The 17,884-nt window shown below is 39.8% G+C and overlaps 1 protein-coding gene across 3 annotated transcripts in view; it reads left to right on the top strand.

Moving 5' to 3' along the window:
• Positions 1–17,884, top strand: part of LOC113059194 (transcription factor HIVEP3-like) — a 60,124-nt gene that overhangs the window by 37,770 nt on the left and 4,470 nt on the right. For 2 of the 3 annotated variants that reach the window (XM_026227520.1, XM_026227521.1), the window contains exons 2-5: positions 9,865–14,436; positions 14,574–14,716; positions 17,111–17,286; positions 17,426–17,527. In XM_026227520.1, the coding sequence (XP_026083305.1) occupies positions 10,288–14,436; positions 14,574–14,716; positions 17,111–17,286; positions 17,426–17,527 (4,570 nt within the window). In that variant the 5' untranslated portion in view covers positions 9,865–10,287. Of the gene's footprint in view, positions 1–9,486; positions 9,707–9,864; positions 14,437–14,573; positions 14,717–17,110; positions 17,287–17,425; positions 17,528–17,884 lie in introns of those variants that run through there. The other variant, XM_026227523.1, reaches the window with a different exon arrangement.

Raw genomic sequence — 17,884 nt, 5'->3', positions numbered from 1 at the left:
GGCTGTGTGGGCTGGCCGTGCGCTTGTTAGAGTTCTGGAGGCCACCTGATTCACCATCGCTCCCTGTTAGAAGCACTGCTTGATTCATTTCCTGATGTGGGTGGAATTTTCCTATCAGCCCTGTGCTCTGAAAGCCGAAGGGTTAAGGTGATTGCCAGGCCCATGAGCATGATGATGTGGGTGGCATGGAAGACTGAACCATTCCACTTGTTCCTCTGTGAATGTAAATGAATGAAACTCACACAGCTCATCATTCTCATTCTTTGTCTCGCGTTACTATGGAAGCCCTGAGAGGCTGTGTTTAGTAAGCATGTGTCGCCCAGTATTTTTGTAGTCTAAAGTTTTTTTAAAGAAATAGTTCATCTAAAAATGAAAACTGTCATTATGTACACAGGTGTTCCAAACTATTGTGACTTTCTTTCACACCGTAGTGTTGAATACAAAAATAATTTTTGAAGACAGTTTTCCGTGTGGTTACAAGGAATGTACACTATTGGCCCTACGTTACAACCGGCACAAGGCACAGCGCAAGTGTATTTGCTAGTTTCAGTCTGGCGCCGTTCGCATTTTCCCATCCAGCGCCACGTCGTTTAATTCGCTAGTGCATTTGCGCCCATTTTTGCACCCATGGGCGTGCTGGTCTCAAAAAGAGCTGTGTTCAGAGGCATTGCTGACGCATTGCTATTTTAAGGAGCTGAAAATAGACTGCGCAATAGACCAGCTCAAACATAGTCTAAAGTCTGGTGCAATGTTTTTTCTTTGTTATTTAAAGAGCGTACACGCTGCTTATTGAACACAGGTATGCACAGCAGCACACAAACATGCCAAATATAAAAAATTAAAGGATTGCAGTGAATAATAATTTTTTATAGGCTAATCAAATATAAAAATGCCTACATGTCATAATGGATAGTCATCGCCTGTATCAGAATTTGGTTATCTATTTCCTTGCACACGAACAGCTCCGTTTCATCTCGGAGACATGTTCTGTCTTTGTGCTTGCCAAATTCCGCCGTGTAAATAGCAAATCCATCATGGCACGAGCGCAACTGGCTCTTAAAGGGAATGGAAGATGAGACTCTGATTAGTGTATTGCACATTACGCCCAAAAAACACCCATTACTCATTAAGAGAATTGGGACAACCCGTTTAGACCTTGCGCCCAGGCGCGCCAACCATTTTTCCGTCATTAAAATAGCGAAAGTGGATTTGGACACGGCCTAAGTGCACCTGCGCCGTGCGCTTTACACTTTGTGTTTAGATCGTTAAAATAGGGCCCTATAGCTTTAAAAACAATGAAAAGCACCATAGGTATATAAAAAGTATTTATATGACTTGTGTGCAGTATTTCAAATCTTCTCAAGCTAAACGGTAGTTTTGTGTGAGGAAAGCACTCAAATCTATATTTTCCATAAATTGGGACTCGATTATTAGCTCACTGAATCATATCAGTTTGATTTGCGAATAAGTCATTCAAACTGGTTTTGTGAACTGGTTTTAAAAGAATGATTTGTTCATAAACATAACTACTTCTGTCATGATCTCTTTAGAATCTCTTAGGATGAATGAAAAATACTTTTAGTTAATAACTGCATAGATTTTGGGCTGATCATCACAGAAAGCTATAGTAGAACTTCAGAAAACCTGGAAAGTATTGCACAAGTCGCAGACCACATGATACTTTTATGGTGCTTTTTAAGGCTTAAAAGTATCAGGAAAACCTCAGATTCTGAAGTTTAGAGTTTGGGATATGAGAAATATTCACAACATTATTTGGTTTTGGTGAACTATTAATTTAAAAACATTAGTTTCCGTTTTAAATAAGGTGAGGCTGAACAAATAAACTGATTGATGGCTTGGTTGTTTTTGTTTTTTCTTTGCTGATATGCATACCTGCTTAGAAACAAGCACCATGGGCTGGTGAAACTGAAGACCTGCTGACCTGATTCACCCTTGTTGCTTCTTAATCAAAGTAAAGCCTCTTGAAACAAGTCTGTCTGCCAGCATCTGAAAGTCTGTGAGTTATTCGGCATGTGTGGTGCTTTACAAGTGGTCTTTCTTGCGATGCATGGTGATATTAGGCTCATTTAAGTACGTTTATAAGGCCTGTTTTGCTCTGTTGCAATATTAACATTGATATTTTCCTTTTCACTCAATTCTATTCAGTGTGTTTATTTTTATTAAACATTCAAAAGTTTTTTCTTTTCGAGAAGTCTTATTTTCACATTTATTTGATCAAAAATTATAATAAAACGGTAATATTAGGAAATATTATTGTGTTTTAAATTAAACATTTATATATAATATATTTATATTATAATTTTTTTTTTTTTTTAATGTAATTTATTCCTGTGATGGCAAAGCTGTATTTTCAGCAGCCACTACTTCAGTGTCACATGATCCTTTAGAAATCAATCTGCTGTTTTGCTTCTAAAGAAGCATATTTTCTTATCAATGTTGAAACAGTTGTGCTTCTTAATATTGTTTTTTTTTTTTGTTGTTGTTGTTTTTTCCCACCCAGGATTCTTTGACGTTCAAAAGAACAACTTTTATTTGAAATCGTAATCTTTTGTTACACTGTAAATTTCTTTCTTTGATTTGATCGATTAAAAGAAAAACATCGTACTGAACCTGAACGTTTGAATGATGTTGTATGTTCTATTATCTTGTTTTGATTCGATCGGTTTACTATTATTTTCCTTTGTGTTACACAACTGTTTGATGCATTTAGCACTTTTTTTGGTTATCCTAAATCCCAAAGCCTATTAATTTTTTCTACTCCTTTGTCCAAGTTCAGCTTTGCTTTTGGACTGAGTATTCACACAAAGTTGGAAAGCTCATGTTTTTGTTCAGATAGAACAAAAAACTAATTTTTTTGGTGGTAATTTAATCACAGTTTGCACACAAGCACAAACTTCACTGAGCCAACAGACTGCATGCCTGCAATAGGGTGTGGCGTGTGGACTTCCACGTGAGGTCCTGAAAACAGTCACAAGGTGTAATTCTATGCTTGTACGGTCGACTACAGATTGCGGAAACTGACTGATTTGCATAAGCAAATGATATTCTTATTGGCTGCCCATTGCTCTATAAACATAACTATGAAGCGTATCTTTCTGGCATGTAGCTGAACAAGTCACAAGTGATTATTCCTTCACAAGGAAAGGATGTTTCCTGTGTTTTGAACAGAGACGATAACCAGCACGGTTTAGAGGGGTCGTGATGTCTTTCCCCCCATGCTTTCTAGTGAATGTTGATGTTTGTGCCAGTACAGGTGGGGTGGAGAGATGTGCCTCTGACTCCTGCAGCGTGACATTCAGGAGGGGCCTTCTGGCGGCGTGGGCCAGTGGCACTGCCTCCTCCGTTTTGTCTTTGATGAACATGTTGAGGTCTCAGCAAGGGGACACGTGTGAGGTCATGAGATTCTGCCACTGGTGTGCGGAGGTCAGCCTGTTTATCTGCTTCCTCTTGCCTGCATGCCACTACACTCAGATAGGATGCTGGGGGACAAATTTAGACCTCCAGCTCACCCTCCATCTGCCGTGGCTAGCTGTAGGCCTGTATCCATGGGAACCGGGGCCAGGTTGCCAAGAGTAAGAGCTGGAAAGTGAAGCACTAACTCTTGATTCGTCATTCTGCTCAACTAACAATAAAAAACACAATTTTAATGGATCTGACATGATGACAACAATGAGTTATTGTCTTCAAATAGAGCGTGATCGGATTATTATGATCACTTAAAAGCCAGCACGCTGCCATCAGTTTTGTAAGTATTGTTTTTTAATTATACAAGCATTAGACAAAATGAGCTCCTTTAATCAAGACGGTCTACTTATTTACTACAGTCCTGATAAGCCGCCACGCGGCCTCTGGGGTTCTTGAATTTACTCTCAACTCCTTAAAAAAGCCCATGTTATAGATCAGCTGGGTCAGCTCACCGAAACCACTAGAAACAAGCCAACCACATCCAGTTGAGAGATATTTATATCATTCTTGGTGGTGCAATTAGCATACGACGAACAAGGTGACATTTCTGTTATCAAATCTGGCGAGTTGTCACTAGGAGAGTGGGAGGCAGAGAAAAAGCAAGAAGGGAGAGCTTTAAAACGTGTTTTTCCATTCCTGTCTTGCGTCTGTGGGCTATTCTAGGAAATGGCATGACGATTTTATTATTTCATATACTCAAGCATACTTATTTTACATTGTCTTCCCAATATGTAAGACTTTCTACATACAAAGGCAAGTTTGCTATATATTTCATCCACAGTCTATGATCCAGGTCAGATTACCATGCCAGCATATCTTGAAAGTGAAACCAAACCTAAAATACAGTTGGATTTTAGTGACTTTTCTTTGCGTATAAACATTTGTGCAATATTAATACTAACTATAGTTTAAGGAAATGTTGATAGTGCTTTGGGATACAAGTATTATTTTACACTAGGTGAAAATAGTACATATCATTGCTTAAAGTAATTATTTAAACATTTCATTTGTTTTTGTTTTGTTTTTTACATTTAGCATGCACACATAAATAGGAAACAAAATAGGAAGTAGGATGGTGTTGTGAAGTTTGAGAAGTTCCCCTCTTCCTCCATATGTTTGAGAGAGGGAGCAAGAGAATAAGGAAAGAGTATCTTGCACCATCTTTTATCCCATTCTCCTTGTGTCCTCAGTTACTCCTTCAATTGACCTCTGCCTGGCTTTGTTTTCTCGCTATTGTTGATGTTTCATGAGTCTGTTACAGAAAGGCTGACAAAAAGTGTCAAAATAGAGTCTTTTTATTTAGGGCTCCTGTATTCATGGTCCAGCATCATTTTTTTTTTCTGCTGCCTACGCACAGTCCAAATCCTTCTCTTCCACTTCTCTTTTTCTTATGTCAAAGCCTTGTTTTTTTTTCTCTCTCTCTCTCTCTCTCTGGCAATTTTAGTATCATCATTATAATTTAAGTGAGATTTAAACATAATCAAGCAAATATTAAATGAATACTTATTTCTTGATAGATATGAAACAGAGCCAGAAATCAATAGAACTTGTTGACTAAGGTCTCTTCTTAATGGCGATTATTGCCATTGTGAAGATTTGACTATATGCTTGCAATTCTAGTTTTCTATAAAGATGATATGAGTAATGATAATTTTTGTTTGCTGCTTTGTGATCACTAAGATGGAGATTGGAGATCTTATGTGCAAACTTACTTTCAGTATTCTCTGTCTGCATGAAAATGTCGTAATAGAGGGTCTCCCAATCCAATGCATTGCAAATAGACACCTATGAATAATTCACATAATGTTCTTTCCATCCGAAAGCCTCTTAATTGGTCTGTTTAAGAGCCACATCAATACTGTGTCAGAGGTCATTAAGTTTTCTCTCACTTATATATGACGAATGAATAGACATACATTACAGAGTGAGTAGTCTCTTGTCTACATTTGTCTTTCTCTCTGCCCTTTTAGTTTAGATCTGTTTGTATAAATCCAGACAGAAACTCCAACCATCAAACAATGTATTTCTATAATTAACTGTATGCACCATTCGCAGTAATAACCCCGTGCAAATCAGGTGCGTTTGTTATAAATTTGTTGTTCAGATAATTTTCAAGTCAAATGTACACCTATTTCATGAATAATGATGAAGGTCTTAGTATTGTCATATCTTCAACAATTGCTTGCTGTTGATAAAAACACTGTGTAACCAAAACCTACCTCTGCGCTGAGAATGCTCATTAAATTGTTGCGCATCACTCAGCCAGCAGCAGCTGTTTGAGAGAGCAAACTCAGAATCTGTCAAGTTATTTCAAGAGGAAAGCAGTTTTTCTGCTCACTGCTTTTTCTTCAGTGAACAGGAAGTTTGGAAACCGAAGATACTGTAGTTTATGAGAACGTATGGACAATGTGTAAGGCACTTCACTGAAACAGCAAATAATTGCACAAATCCAACATTTTTGTTGATTTCCAGTTAAATTCTACCTAATATAAATTTAGATTTATGTATTTTACCAGATGCTTTTATCCAAAGTGACTTACAGTGCATTCAGGGTATACATTTTTACCAGTATGTGTATTCCCTGGAATCGAACACAGCGCTATTTGAATAATTTAAAATTAGCTAAGCAGTAGTTGGTAGATTAGCTTGCTGTATTTTTGAATAGTTTACCTAGTCTCCCATGGACTAGTCTCACATAGCCAGACCTTCAGACTGACGGCTGAAGGCCTGGAATCTATGGCAGCTTTCATTGGCCAAGGCCTGCACATCCTGTATAACTCAACCAATCCGATGACAGCTTCGACACTACTAAAGTGTGTCCACTTTTGTGTCCCATATGCATCAGACGTTTAGCCAACGGACCGTGGACGTGACGTCTAAGGCTGAGACTACCCGTAGCAAGACCTTCAAACTGACAGCAGAAGGTCTGGGAACCTTAGCCACTTTCAATGGCCAAGGACCATCCAAAAGGTCATATGACGGACATATAAAGCAACCAATAATGTTTTGTTTTGTGTGTGTCATGTTTAGGGATATGGAAATGTCCCCACAATAACAGACCGGTCTGTAAAACTCTTGGACATATATTAAAGATTCTATGCCGCAAGCTGTAAATTTCACATAATTTTGAAAATCCAGCGATTAGTTGATCCTCATAAGCACTCATCACTGTCACAGAAGCAAACACAATGGCAATAGACTAAAGGCCCCGATATACTTCAAACAAAGTTAACTTTCATTCTTCGTTTGGGGGCAAAAAGAAGATTGAAAAGGCTAAGCGATGTTATACTGTTTCCGAACTTTCGACACCCCTGCTGGAGATTTAGATGTAGATTAATGTAAACATGACTCGTGACACTCACAGGTACCCTTAAACACAACAACAATGCAATGATGGTGTATGTACAGTAGGTGTGAGATGGGTACCGATAGTTTGATTATAAACAAAAGAATAATGGTTAGCAGTAGTTCAGAGTCAAGTTTGCAATTGAAAAGAACCTTTTCATTTCCATAATAGTCTGAAAACTTAAGCATGATGTGGCTAAAAAGTCAGTTTCTTACTTTATTTTATTAGTGTTTATTTATTTTATTAAACTGGATGAATTATTAAACCTTTTTATATTTTATTTGGTGTCATGATTTGATAAAAACAAAGGTATATAATTGTGCGTTCCTGTGGCATTTCATTTATTGTATACCTTTTAAATTTGCTTACTGAAAGAACAACAGCAGCAGTATGGTGTAATCTTTATTTGAAACACATGTATTTGGTACTTTTAACTTTTATCTTTACTCTTTCCTCTGATTCTTTTCATGGCTTTGGAAAACTTGCATCTGAGGTTTCTAGGAATTAAATGCTATCTCTGAATCTTTAAAGTCTCTCCGCGAGTGATCGTACAGGTGCAGATATACCTGTGGCAGCTCAGCAATGTGACATAGTGTATTTATGTCGCTAGTGACTAGGATCTGTTGTTCTCCTGCCACCTGACCTCCAGGGCCGCGGGAAGTAATTTTGAACAGGGGGTGCTGTGAATTTTTTTTTTAACAAAAAACCTATGAGCCTATAGGCCTATTTAAAATACATTTTAAAATATATACATTGAGATTTACTACTTTATTGTCATATACACTTCAGTGCACAGCCAACCAGGGTCTGAAACACACAGACATCAGTTCTCAGATATGCGCAATGCGCTATTAATCTGAAGCAGAAGCAGAAATAATAGTTTAAATAATAGTTTAATAATCGAAAAAAACGAAATTATTACTTTCATTACAATTTCAGATAGCCTATACATACATGTAACTCATTTAGATACAACAAATAATATTACAACAAAATATAATATTAATCAAACTTCACAATAACGCTAAAACAATGCAATCGATTTGGTCAGCTGGCTTGAGTCACTGCACGTTTATGTCACACGCAACTCTATTAACTCCAAAATATTAGCGTTTATCTAATTACAAATCTTCTCCACTAGATGTCACCCTCTTATGTGCCTTGTGCGATGTTACCAACGAATCTATCATTCATTCATTCATTCAGTTTAAAGCAGTGGTTCCATCACGAATTCAAATGCGGCTCACCATATGCTGAACACATTTTTGCAATGTGCATCAGGTCATGCTCCCGTTCGCGTTTTAAAGACTGCATCTTAAAGCCTCTTATACTTTCTGCGTCCTCGAGTCCGCTATGGCTTGATGTAAACATCGCCATCGGAGAGTGTGTACCGAGTCTGAGCAGACAACCGCGCGGACAGGTGTGCGTGGTCAGTTGTCTTCAAAAGCACAATTGCACATGTTCAGGCAGTGTGAAGAAGCCCATTGCCAATCGAACCAATCGGGTTCGGGCTTGGGCTTGTGCGGTAAATGAGCGGTCATGTGTTTCGATTAGCGCGAGAAAGATGCGAAAATGTGTGCTGAGTAGTTGAAACGGAGCTTGATTCTAACGATTACGTTTTGGTAGCACCAGCAACTAAAGCAAAGTCTGAGGTTTGGAAAAGTTTTGACCATGTTTATGAATCACCATCATGAGAATAATGAGTGAATGATGACGCACCATCAGTGAGCGCAGGAGCGCGCTGAAGACAGTGGATTCAATCATTTTCCTCCACATAAACACTTAGGCCTTACCTAATCTTGGTGAGTAAATGTTTTTCAAATAATAACTTAATATTACTTGAGTCTTAAATGCATAATGTAGACAGAGTAGGCTATATAAGCTAATGTTGGCATTATTATTTTATTATGTCAGCTGCTATGGCGAAGCAAATCCGGCAGAGCCTTTATCTTAATTCATTTCGTTATTGCCAAATACCCATTTTAAATTTATAATTTATCTTAATTAAATTTTTTAAGAAAGACTTGTTTTTATTGGTGCGTTGGCCTATTTATATGCTAAATGAGCCTATACCTTAGGGCTATTTATAGAGTGCTGAGATGTTACGATGTTACAGAGGACTTATTTTATTTCTTTGTTCAAACTTCCAAGTGGCCTATTACGTTAGTCATGTATAAATTATGTTAAACTATGTATAAATTACTCATTCCTGATAAAAGGCAAAAGAGCTGTGTGCTGCGTACATTTGAATAATGTCGGGTTGTAAATGGGTTCGGGCTTTTAAAAAGCTGTCAATCAAAATGTACGTGTCAGGCTCGGGACATATCGGGCTTAACTTTTAAGGCCCGATTACAGCTCTAATAGAAAATCGAATCGAAAATCGAAATCGAATCGATTTGAGAGCTTGTGAATCGAAATCGAATCGATCTGGAACATCTGAATCGATACCCAGCCCTACTATTTAAACGTTATTTAACAGTTCTCCACAACCATTACACAAAGAACACACGAACGAAATAATACTCTCCATCTCCATCCCCACCACCTTAAAAAAATACTATAGTGTACTACTTACAATTGCTTGGCTAGTCAAAGCTGATCCCACACTTGTTGCCAAAAAAATAAATGTTACAAGCGCGTTCCAAATATTTTAATAGGCCTACATTTTTTTTTATCTCCCTCTCGTCACTAGGGGGTGCTGCAGCACCCCCAGCACCATGCTGACCTCCGTTGAAAGAGAAATGAGCCGGGAAAAAAATTTGCACGTCAAAGAAAGTGGAGTTCCAGACCACACCCACCAATTGTGTAACTGCCACAGACCAGTGGAAGCTCAAAGGTGTTTAGGACCCAAACGAATGCCCTCAGAATGTTTTGGTGAGCTGCTTCTACATGCTGAAACAAACTCAAAAAAGGAATTCTGCCCGATTTTGTTCGAAATGACGTCATATCAGTTTGTTCTTCGACTTCTTTTAAATTATATCGGGGCCTTACCCAACACTAAACTCTTCTTTTATGTTTCTGTGTCTCTACAGGGCCAGTAAAGTGACAAGCTGAAGATGGGAGACAAATAATTATTATAGAATTATTCAATGTCAGCAGAGAAAGTGCCTCAAAAGCATCTTGAGACAATCTTTGTCAAGCCCCATTGCCAGGCATCAGCCCAAAAGACACACAAAGATGAATTTCAAGGCTATATGTGAACAGGAGAGGCAACATTTAGCACACAACCAGTACTCAAATTTATGGCGGCTGCATACTGACACTGTTTAATTATGCCTTTGTTGGTTAAGACACCATCCAGTATCTTACATTAATTATGCCATAAGACAATTAGCCCCCTAAAGTGAGTGTAAAGACTTTTTCCTGTCAGAAGAGGATTGATTCAATGATGTTTATCGGATTGGTATTCAAAGAATCATTCTCAATGCATACTTAAGGCCTCCTCCCAACATCTTATGGAGGCGGAGGAAAAGCAGTCAGCTGATGGGAAGCAGTCTGGTGGACAGCAGCAGCCATCAGAGTCTTTTTTAGCTGCAAAGCTGCCTCAGTTACAGCAACAATCTACCTCGCAATCTGTCCAAGGATCACATGGCCACAGGCAGCCTAAACACTTTAAAATGCTCCAAAGGCAGAAGCAGCAGCAACAGTCACAGGTGGGTGAGTCATCTTGGCAGCTTACAGAAGTACCCGGTCCTTCAAGAGGCAGCTGTTCAGATCCATCTCCCCGAATTCATAATGTTAAGCAAACTCAATCTCTGCCCAGTGTAGAAGCACAGGAAGGCACACCATGTAGACGCGAACGTAAGCCCCAAAAACCAGGGAAATATGTGTGCACATACTGTGGCCGTCCTTGTGCAAAGCCTAGCGTCCTCCAAAAACATATCCGATCCCACACTGGAGAGAGACCATATCCATGTGTCCCATGTGGCTTCTCCTTCAAGACCAAAAGCAACTTGTACAAACACCGCAAATCCCATGCGCATCGAATAAAAGCAGGGATGGCTTCAAGTCGTGAAGAGACCAGTTTTATTGGGCCGGAAGGTGGAGCTTTGGGAGATGAACAAGAAGAAGGTACGGAAGGAGAGAGTACAGGTTCTGAGGATGAGACAGGGCAACACCAACCATCTACCTCACAGGGCAGGCCAACTCTGAAAAAAAGTAGTAAAGTGGAATTGTCATTTGTAGAGGAGGGTCCCCAAACTGAGGACTCACAGGCAGTCAGGCAAAGGTTAGCAATGAGGCTAAGTGAGAGGAAGCGAGCTCCCAGAGCATCTTCAGATGAAACCCGATCCTCACTGGGTCCTGGCAGTAAGGGGAGCACAGAATCTGGCTATTTTTCCAGTTCTGGGAGTGCTGAGCACTCCCAAGTGAGCCCACCAAATGCCAGTGCTAAGACATATGCTGAAATAATTCTAGGAAAGTACGGACGCATAGGACAACAACAAAGAATTTCACATCAACAACTGCAATTATCATCATCTTCAGGTCAACAGGAAAAATCTGTCTCTTTCACTGTACCTAAGACACAAGTAATTGAGCATATAACTAAGCTAATTACTATAAATGAAGCAGTGGTGGATACAAGTGAAATTGATAGTGTCAAACCAAGACGTTCCTCACTCTCTAGAAGAAGTAGCATTGAGTCTGTAAAGTTCTCTTCACCCAAAGAACCCTGTGTTTTTGAACCAAAAGTGGATGCACCAGGCTCTTGCGTCTCTGCTGTTCAACTTGTTCCTGGTGGTTTTGCAAGTGAATTACCTGGCTCATACCTGGCTGAAACAGAAACATTGGCTGGTCAGAGGTCCAGTGCTCTTCTCTTTAGGAGTCAATCAGTGCCATCTTCTTGTAATACTCCAGATACAGCTTCACATGGCTTTCGTCTAAGTCATTCTTTTGATGATCAGCAGGCCATAGCAGCTGAAATGAGGACTGGGCCACATCAACGAATGTTACGACGTCAACCTGCTATTGAGGTGCCGGTTGGAGTGGACCTTAGTATTGAGGATGCAGGTCCTTCTTCTAATTTGAAAGAAATAGAATTAGGAAAGAAGCCAGACAGGGAATTACACCTTCATGAGTGTGACATTTGTGGGAATCACTTGAACAAGCAGGACTCTTACACATCACACAGACTAGTGTGTATGAGTAAATTTCCACATTGTCCACAAAGTGAGGAAGACAGTTTTTTTACTGAGAATCAGCCACAAACTATTAGCTACAAATTCAAAGAAATGGCTATGGCTGTGCGCAAGAGAAAAAAAAAAGAAGAAAGTCTTGAGGAAGACCCTCCCAGTCCAGGTCCAACAGCAGTATCTTTCAGCACCCAGCCTCCATCCATGCTAGTCAGTATTGATAATCAGGGCCCACCTTGTGACCTTTCACAAAGTGAGATAGAAAGGAGGTGTCCCTGGAAAGAGATTTCTGTTATCCAGCATACCAGATCCTTTGAAAAACAGGAAAGCATCTCTATGGCAAGTCAAGAAGCACAGCCAGAACAAGAGCAATCCCAGGAGCCAAAACCAGCCTCCATATCCCGGTTAATCCGTCAACCCAACATTCAAGTGCCAGAAATTCTGGTTACAGAGGAGCCAGATACCAAAATGGTCTCCCATCCAGCAAACACATACACCTCTAAAGAGTCAGAAAAGGTGGAGGAATTCCAGTGGCCTCAGAGAAGCCTAAGTCTGGCTCAGCTCCCTGCAGAGAAGCTACCGCCAAAGAAGAAGCGTCTCCGTTTGGCTGAGGCAGCCCAATCCTCAGGAGAATCTAGCTTTGAGTCAGTATCCCTGCCACACAGCCCAAGCCAAGAGAGCAATGTTTCCCATGCCTCCAGTCGATCTGCATCCTTTGAGGAATCAGGAAGGCCAGACTCTGAAATGCAAAGTGGTCCCTGGAGCTCCCAAGTGTCCCACATGCTGACTGTTCCATCAAGTCTCCATCAACCCCATCATTCTCACAGAGAGATGCGCCGCTCAACCTCTGAACAGGTATCTGCAAGTCCTCCACACCCTTCACAAGTAGAGGAAACAAGAAGTAAGTCATTTGACTATGGGTCCCTCTCTCAAGGGCACACTTCTGCTACTTGGAAGGAGAAGAGAAAATGTCTCTTGGTGAAGCACGGAACCCTTGGTGAAACTGAACAGGAGGAGTCATGTAAACCTGTCATCTCAGCCGTTTGCCAGTCCTACACAGGTCATGCTCCATTTACAATCACAGACCATAGAATGGGAGGCAGGACCTCTAGGCATATAGAAAAGACCTTGCAGCTTTTCCAGTCCTCTCTTTCCCTCCCACCAGAAGTTTTCCCCCTTCAACAAGCAAACCCTGATTTTTGTCCCCCCAGTCATTTCAATAGATTCCTTCCAGTAACTACAGCAGTTGTTTCTACTCAGATGTTTCAGCAAGACTTCCTTCACAGTGAGCCACCTCTGTCACATCCGAGACCCATAGAATATGTAGAACGCCTTGGATTACCAATTCAGCCACTCACCACTTTATTCCCTCTACAATCAAATCACAATGCTCAGGCTGTTTGTTTGCCAGGTGGATTGACTATTCAGGTCCCCTCGGGGCCGCTCTTCAGTGAGTCTAGGTCATCACCTTCCTCCTTGTGTACACCCAGTCATTCACAACAGCAGTTAGTTGTCCGCCACAACCCCTATCCAGTGATTGCTCCTTGTCTTCAACAGCTTATGCCAGAGATGTCTCTTGTGGTGCCTGTGCGCTTACAGACCCACATTCCTACCTATGCTAGTGCCATGTATACAACCATCTCACAAATTTTAGCCACAGCGCAACATCCAGTCTGCTGCACAGCTATGGTAATCATGGGTAAGCTGGAGGAAGACAAGCTTCAGAGATCTTACCTTAGGCTTCCTTCACCTAACCCCAAGAGCTATATTCCCTTGCCGCTGCCTATCGAGCATGGAGCAGGTGCTTCATCTGATGACAGCTGTGGGCAGCTCAGTGCTGGAGGAAGCAAACGAATGCTGTCCCCTGCAGGTAGTCTAGAACTCAGTTTAGAGGCACAGCGTCACCAAAAACGGGTGAAAGAGGAGGAGGAGAAAGAAGAGGTTGACAAGGAAGATGATGATAACAAATGTAACAGTAAATCTCAGGGGGTGAGTCAGGGAAAAATTAAAGAGAGGCTAACAGTGGAGATTGTAAGGAGGGCCAAAGATCCAAGAGAAGTTATTGAAGCTGAAAAGTTAAGCAAGCAGGACATAACCAAACACAAATCAGAAACCTTGAATGAGAAGGGAAGGAAAGAGGCAGGACATCAGTATTCTCCAAGAGTAACAAGTCCAGAGAAATCTGTGGAACCCTCATTCCCCAGTTTGCATACCACTACATCTGTCAGCTGGTGCTACCTGAATTACACAAAGCCCAACCCCTCTACACATAGAGATTCAGCTTCCGTCTATTCCTCATGGAGTGTTAGCATGCATAACCCCAATATACCTGGCTTGTCCACCAAAATATTACTGTCCCTGCTGCGCTCCAAACAGAAACATTGTGCTGAGACATACACTATGGCTACAACTCCACCTCCAACCACTGACAAGCTGGTTCCAACTGACAACAAGGCGACCAGTGCGTCAGAGGTAAACATCACTGTAATTTTTCATTTCAACACATTGCCGAGATTGTTAAATAAGAAATTTTATAAACTGCCTGCTGTTGTTGTTGTGTATAAATTTACTACAGTGTTGGTTAAGTAACCTGTCTGTCTGGAGTGTAGGTACATGCCTCCCCGCCCAGCACACCCATCAAAGTAAAAGAGGAACCACCATATGAAAGAGGTGAAAAAGAGAAGAGTGCTGATGACGTGCCCACTACCTCGACGCAAAGTGAGGCAGCACGTATTTGCATTTTTGAAGGCGGGTGAGTAAATTTATTTAAGTAAAAGTTATTTTTTAAACTAGCTTGTCAAGCTAAGATGCAGTCTAGCTTAAATAGTTAAACTACAAGCTACTAAAAATACAGTTTTGTAAAAATAGCAATTTAGTGTTGTAATGCAACACTGCTGCTTATTAGAACAAGTAGCTTGTTACTGGAAATGTATTATTTAAAAATAGTTGAGCTATATATATATAGCATATACAGTCTAAAGTCATGTTAAGAGAAGTTTATTATCTTCCCACCATGAAGGTGCATTTCTGTAAGTGCAAATTACTGCACAGTTGCCGCTCAGCTTGAGGTTTTCTGTTTATTTGCTGTGTGAGTGACAAAGACATGGTGGTACAGTTGAGACTATGAAACATTAGGGACTTCATTTATCCTACCTTTTTCAGTTGTCTGCAAAATTCACGCCTTGCTCAAAGGTATGAATTTGGATGGCATGTTGAGCAGGTGCTGATTACTTAGACAGTAGCTCTGCAGCTTTATTTTTGAAGTCTGCTGCTCATTAATGTTATGCCAACTATATCTGCATAGCACAGCTAACGTCAAGAGTAAAAATCACCTTGAATGAATAGAGTAAATACTGAGATAATAATTTGTTGTTATTTTTTAGGAACTATTACTTGTTTAGATGAGATGAGATTATCAAAATGCCACACAACATTAATAGCCATGAGTGCATTATAAAGGGAAACAGTTAAGATTTTAATAATTTTTCAGCCCGGGTTTGTTGTAGATGATTCAAATAATATCATTTTTAATAAAAAAATTAAAGCACAGCAGAATGTTTTATTAATGGATAATAAAAAGCAGAAATAGGAAAGCTGACCTGTAAACATCAAAAGCTTTGGATTCATTAGCTGGGTCTCTTGTAGTCATCTGCTTTTGCGGGGCTCTCAGTGTGGTTAAGGGCTTAAACAGCCTGCATTTTTATCCCTGCTTCCTTTGTCTCTCTCACTGCCTTTATTTCTCTCATACGGCTCTTCCACCTTGCACACCCACGCACTGCCTAATCACATCAGTCTTTGCGCTCTCTGTCTCGCACACACACTCCATTTTGTCTCCAAAACTTCTCACATCCATCAGCACTCTTTTGTCTTTGCACCTCTCATAGCTGTTATTGTTGTTTGCTTTCTTCCTCACGAGTAGAACACAATCTTACTGAAGGACAATCAAAGGTACCAGTTTTTCTGTAGTCACCGGCCCCTTTCAATGGCACCTTTCTAAAAATAGTTGACAGGTGTGTTTGTATATTAAAATACTTTAATGTCATCCCTCTGATTGCATTTGCAGTGTCCTGAATGAAAGCTGGGTCCTACAAAATGGAGTGTTCTAGATTTTTTTTTTTTTTTTACCTAAAAACAGATGTTTAGTGAGTCTTTGTCTCTCCACCCCATCCATTTTTACATTTTTAATGAAAGCCAACAGACAGCTTTCAAAATGCATATGCTGTCTACATAAACAAAGTATGTTTGTTAACCCCAAGAGGCTGATTAAGACCATTTTGATTGTCTTATTTCACCCTAAATGGGTTTAGTTTGCAATGCTGACTGACAGACTCTGCAATTTTACACTTATTGCATGGCTGCTCATCCCAAATAAATACATATATATGGGTATGAAATGAGGATTTTGGTTGTTATCTTTTTATCTTAGATTAGGTTAAGGTCTCTGCTAAGAAGAATAGTCCAATGTGACAAAAATCAGCACAACAAACACTAGAACAATATTACAAAATTAATTTATATGTATAAATTATGTTGTTAATCTTCAACACAAATTACTTTCTCTATGGACTAACAATCTAGCATATTTAGCCTCAGTGTAACATGTCCTTCTTTCTTTCTTTCTTTCTTTCTTTCTTTTTGTCTCATCCAACTCTCTCTTATTGGTTGTAGCCAAATTTCCTTTTAAGAGCAATGTTTTATAAATTCATTTTAGAACATATAGGTATGTCATTAAACACAACTAAATCCCTTGTGCAACACATTATTTATTGGGTAAACTTGTATTTTATGTAAGAGAGCTTCAGTAGACACATGATATGGAGTTAATAGGTTTTTATGTAAGGCCAGTTTTATCTATCTGTTCTGAACTGGGATTGTCTTGCCAGCAAAAAAACACCTAGTTTTCAGCCAAAGCGTGGTTTCTTGAGACCATCAGTGGACTGACAAGTGCTGAAAATATAGTGGCAGTCCAGACCTCTTTTAATGAGGGATTCAATGTTTTGGAAAATTCATATCAGGATCCTGTCAAAGTGTAGTATATTATTCATCTTAATGAGTCTATTATTTTTATTAACCTTTCTGTCTGTCTGTCTGTATCTCTCTCTCTCTCTCTCTCTCTCTCTTTCTCTCTTCTGTCTCACTTGAGCAGGTATAGGTCAAATGAGGACTATGTGTATGTTCGGGGTAGGGGAAGAGGAAAATATGTTTGTGGGGAATGTGGGATTCGCTGCAAGAAGCCCAGCATGCTAAAAAAGCACATTCGCACTCATACAGATGTTCGCCCTTACGTCTGTAAGCACTGCAACTTCGCCTTTAAAACCAAAGGTAGACCTATACCTCTTTTTCAAACTCATCGCATCCTGTTACATCACAGTTCCTCTATGTTTTTCTCTCTTAGCACAAAATGGTTTTATTTTTGTTTTTTGTTATATCCTTTGTCATTGAGAATATCTTTTCCTCAAAGGGAACCTTACCAAACACATGAAGTCCAAGGCCCACGGTAAGAAATGCCTGGAGATGGGAGTGTCAGAGTCATCTGTGGATGAGCTGGAAACTGAGGAAGCAGGTAGGATTGCCAAAAAGAGTTGTTGTGCTTTGATGGAAACTGTAATATGTAAATGCAGCTTGATAATATAAACCATCTTCAACGTTTCTCAGTAATGATTCATTGCATTACATAAGTGAGGAATTATTATACACATTCAGGCATGGTTTATTTTCTTACAGGTACATGCATACAAAGTACATGCATATTGCTCAATGCTCACCCTTTGGGCGATAGACTAATTCAGAATCATATTCTACTATATTTAGATATTTTTTAGCTTGTTTGCTTAATTGGTGTTAAAGTGATGTCAACCTTGCAGTGTGCTTTCAGACTTGAAAGTTGAAAGAGGCCAATGAAAATATATCTCTCTTACTT

The sequence above is a fragment of the Carassius auratus genome, chromosome 41 (genome assembly GCF_003368295.1).
Source record: "Carassius auratus strain Wakin chromosome 41, ASM336829v1, whole genome shotgun sequence".
Lineage (NCBI taxonomy): Eukaryota > Metazoa > Chordata > Actinopteri > Cypriniformes > Cyprinidae > Carassius > Carassius auratus.
Note: the sequence above shows the minus strand (reverse complement) of the source record. Positions and strands in the feature narration are given on the sequence as shown.